At 37.4% G+C, this 4,164-nt stretch overlaps 1 protein-coding gene across 1 annotated transcript; it reads left to right on the plus strand.

Moving 5' to 3' along the window:
• Window positions 1-2,994: 2,994 nt before the first annotated feature.
• Window positions 2,995-3,765, plus strand: LOC141399956 (uncharacterized). Its single transcript, XM_073979328.1, has one exon. The coding sequence runs from the start codon at window positions 3,078-3,080 to the stop codon at window positions 3,585-3,587; it is 510 nt and encodes a 169-aa protein (XP_073835429.1). The 5' UTR covers window positions 2,995-3,077; the 3' UTR covers window positions 3,588-3,765.
• Window positions 3,766-4,164: the final 399 nt, after the last annotated feature.

The raw sequence follows: 4,164 nt of genomic DNA on the forward strand, positions 1-4,164 counted from the left end.
TATATTCAATATGCTCACAAACAATATGACTAAACACCAAATTTCAGTCATATCGGGTGGATATTGAGGCCACAACACTCAAACTACCGAAAATGAGGAGGCACGGTTCTATGGGGGCTATAGGAAGACGAGGACCTATACCGACATATTTCTAGTGGAAGGTTATAAGTCCCCCAACGGAGACTTAATACCAATTTTCAGCCATTTCGGTGTGATAATCAGGCTAAAACCCCCAAAATACCGAAAATCGGGAGGTACCGTCCTATGGGGGCTATATGAAGGCGTGGACCTATATAGACAAATTTCAAGATGAAGGTATAATGCCCCCTACGAAGACTAAATACCAAATTTCAGCAATTTCGGTGTAATAATGAGACTAAAATCTTCAATATACCGATAATCGGGAGGTACCGTTGTATAGGGGCTATATCAAAACGTGGACCTAAGCCTACAATTCTCTGTTGGAATGTTTGATAACTCTGCCGAAGACTAACCACAAAATTTGAATACTTTCGGTTGGTCATTGTGTCTAAAACATTCAAAATACCGAAAATCGGGAGGTACGGTTCTATGGGGGCTATATCAAAACGTGGACCGACCAACCCAATTTTATGTCCTGAAGATTGTAAGTCAATAATAGGTACGTGTACCAAAATTGATGCACCTACGACAACTCCTTCTATTTTGGCCACAGTTAATATGAACTCGCGACATTGTGCGGCGAGGTCAGTGTTCGCTTGAAATGAGAGAGGGACCAACTGGGCTTTGCCATGTTAAAGCCGGCCAGGACCGTTCCTGGGTATTTTTCATCCCCTGCGTCACCCTATCCAAAAGCCTTATATATGAAATTTTATGGCGATCAGTTAACGTTAACCCGTGCCAAGCAAGCGATCTTTTTTTCCATAGTAATTTGTTTGGAACCAAAGGTGCATTTTCACGAAAATTCTCTAAAGGCCGCAATTGTAGTATTATGGTCCAATAAATAAAAAAACTTTACCAGTTCATTGTTCTGGCTGAAAAACAATTTCTACAAAAATATATGACGATCGGTTACCGATAACCCTTGCACCCTGACCTGTCTTTATTTCCATAGTACCTTGTATAGGGGCCAAAGGCGAATTTTCAGAAAATCGCTCTACAGGCCACAATTATTTTGTGATCAATGAAATATTTTATCAGTTCAATATTATGGCTAAACAAGTTAAAAAGCGTTAAGTATAGCCGGGTCGAACTTTTTATACCCTCTCTGAGCTAATTTGGAGTTATTAGTTTTCTTTCTATTGCGAAAGTACCTATGCCCACAATTTTAGGTGGAGAAGTCTAGTTGACTACTAGAAACCCTAAATGCCAAATTATAGCTAATTCGGCCAGAAAATTTAGCTAAAAACATCTAAAAATGTTGATAAGAACTGCAAAATAGCTAAAATCGGGCGTTAACGCTATATATGGGGGCTGTACCAAAACGTAGACCTTTGACCCTAGTTTTTAGTAAAGAAGTTTCCTGATCTCTGAGAATCCTGAATGCCAAATTATAGCTAATTCGGCCAGAAAATGTAGCTTAAAACGTCAAAATAATGGATAGTTCAGTTAAAAATTGTAGCTAAAACCCTAAAAACACCGAAAATAGGCAGGTATCCTTATATGGGGGCTTATCAAAGCATAGACCTACATTGACGGTGGAGAAGTTTCGTGGCCACTGAGAACCTTAAATGTGAAATTACAGATAGTTCGATTAAAAATTGTAGCTAAAATCCTAAAAATACCGGAAGTAGGCAGGTACCGTTATATTGGGGCTATACCAAAACATGGACCTATATTGATGATTTTCGGTGGAGAAGTTTCGTGAGAACTACAAATGTCAAATTACAGCTAATTAGGATAAAAATTGTTGCTAAAATCCTAAAACTACCGAAAATAGGGAGGTACCATTATACGGGGGCTATACCAAAACATGGAACTATGTTGACGAGTTTTTGTGGAGAAGTTTCGTGACAACTGAGAACCTCAAATGTCAAATTACACCTAGTTCGGTTAAAAAATGTAGCCAAAACTCTCTAAATACCGAAAATCGGTAACAATTCGATACAAACAGAAAAAGGAACTTAATATACCCTCCACACTTTGGTGGAGGGTATAAAAATACATGCAATCGGAGGTACAGTTATATGATGGCCATCTTCAATATCAAAACTTCTACGAACCTACAATATATTTGACAACAATTTTATCCACCTACTTCAATCCGTTCTTGATGCTATGTTTGGTTTACATTTACGAAATCCACTAGATTTTAACTGTCAATTCCTTTGCGTATACGTCAAATGAAAACTCATCCGAAATCCATTGGATTTCATTTGACGTTTAAGCAATGGAATTGACAGTTGAAACCGAGTGGATTTCGTAAATGTAAACCAAGCACTAGAGTGCTTTCCACAGACGGACGGACATATGGATCTAAAATGAAATGAAAAGCTTAATATAAACTCCATTATATGGCGCAGGGTATACAAATGTTGTCATTTTTCTATACGGTTATTGTTCTTAGTGTCTAAGTCCATTACTTTGATGGGACTGTAAGTAACTTTTGAGGTACCCTGTTAGTAAATAAAAAATTAAGTGGTTTTTACATGTTCATGTTTGGGTGGCCAACTGAACAATTAGGAAATATGTAATTATGCCCAGCAAATGGTAAAACGTTAAACAGTAATTTATTATATACTTCAACATAGAAACATTCTGATAAGTGATTCTGCATACACTACATGGGATGCCGATAATATGCTATACTTAGCAAGTTACAAATCTATCTCTCTGCGCTTAAATCTCCCACAAGCATTGATAGTGGGATGCACATTTGAAAAGTAAGAAGAAGACAAGTAATTAATTACTACTATTTTACTATTTTTTCTGCCTTAAGAAGGAAAGCAAAGTACCAACAACAACAAATAAATTGATTGAAATCATATATAAAGTTCTGACATTAGATCAATGGCACAGTTGAATTTTGTAATCGTTGTTTGGATAACGGTAATAACGATAACGGCAGCTTTTAAGGATAATTTTTTGAAAATATAAAGATGCGTTTAATAGTGATTTTATTTGCTGTAATTTTTGCTGCAACGGTATCTGCTGGAGGATTTGGTGGTGGTGGTGGTGGTGGTGGCGGATGGGGCAATAAACAAGGAGGTTTCGGTGGCGGTGGCAGAGGAGGATATAGTGGTGGTTCTAATAATGCATGGGCACAAGGCGGAGGAACTGGTGCTGCTGCATATGGAGGTGGTTTCGGTTCAAATCCTTGGGCCAATAAGCAAGGTGGTTTTGGTCATGGCGGTGGTGGAGGCTTTGGTGGCTCTGGTGGTTTTGGTGGATTTGGCAACTCTGGCGGTCATGGTGGCAATAGAGGATCGGGTGGTTATGGCGGACATGGTGGTGGCAACAGTGGTGGTTTTAGCGGTAATCATGGTGGTAGTTTTGGAGGATATGGCGGAAAACATGGTGGTGGTGGCTCGAGTGGATGGGGAAATAAACAAGGCGGTGGAGGCGGTAACCCATGGGCCAATAAACATGGTGGTGGCGGTTCTTGGTAAAAGTCAGCAAAGTGTATCAAGGATATTTTGATTCAACAAACCTTATTCAAGAATATTTTTTTTTTTTTTAAATTCAGAAGACCCATACTTGCATAACATTTCTTTTAATTTTTAATAAATGGTTGCATTATCTTTTTTGTAAATATTTAACTAAACTAATAAATTTTCGAAAAACCTATTTTTTTTTTTACTTTTTCATTTTACATGCAGTCTTCTACATAAAGTATTTGATTTGCACCTACAGATACAGAATCTGCGAACATTTGTTTCTGCACTTCCTATTTCAATATTTCTAAAAGTGTCAGTAACACTTGATGTCCACACATTTTATCCTGCTGTGACAGCTAAATAAATACCACAGCTTGTTCGATTATTAAAATTCTTCAGAAGTATCAGAGCGTGTCTGAAAAAGACACAACAAATTGAAAAATGGTCAAATCACAAGCAAACAAAAAGGTGTGTGTTTACGAAATTAATATGTCAACTGAAATTTAAAGTAACGAAATTTTGTTCAACATTGTTGCTACCTTAAAACATAGTATCTATGTACATACATATACAAACCATACGTTTACTA

Source organism: Musca autumnalis, unplaced genomic scaffold (genome assembly GCF_047663935.1).
Source record: "Musca autumnalis isolate F117 unplaced genomic scaffold, ASM4766393v1 scaffold_3, whole genome shotgun sequence".
NCBI lineage: Eukaryota > Metazoa > Arthropoda > Insecta > Diptera > Muscidae > Musca > Musca autumnalis.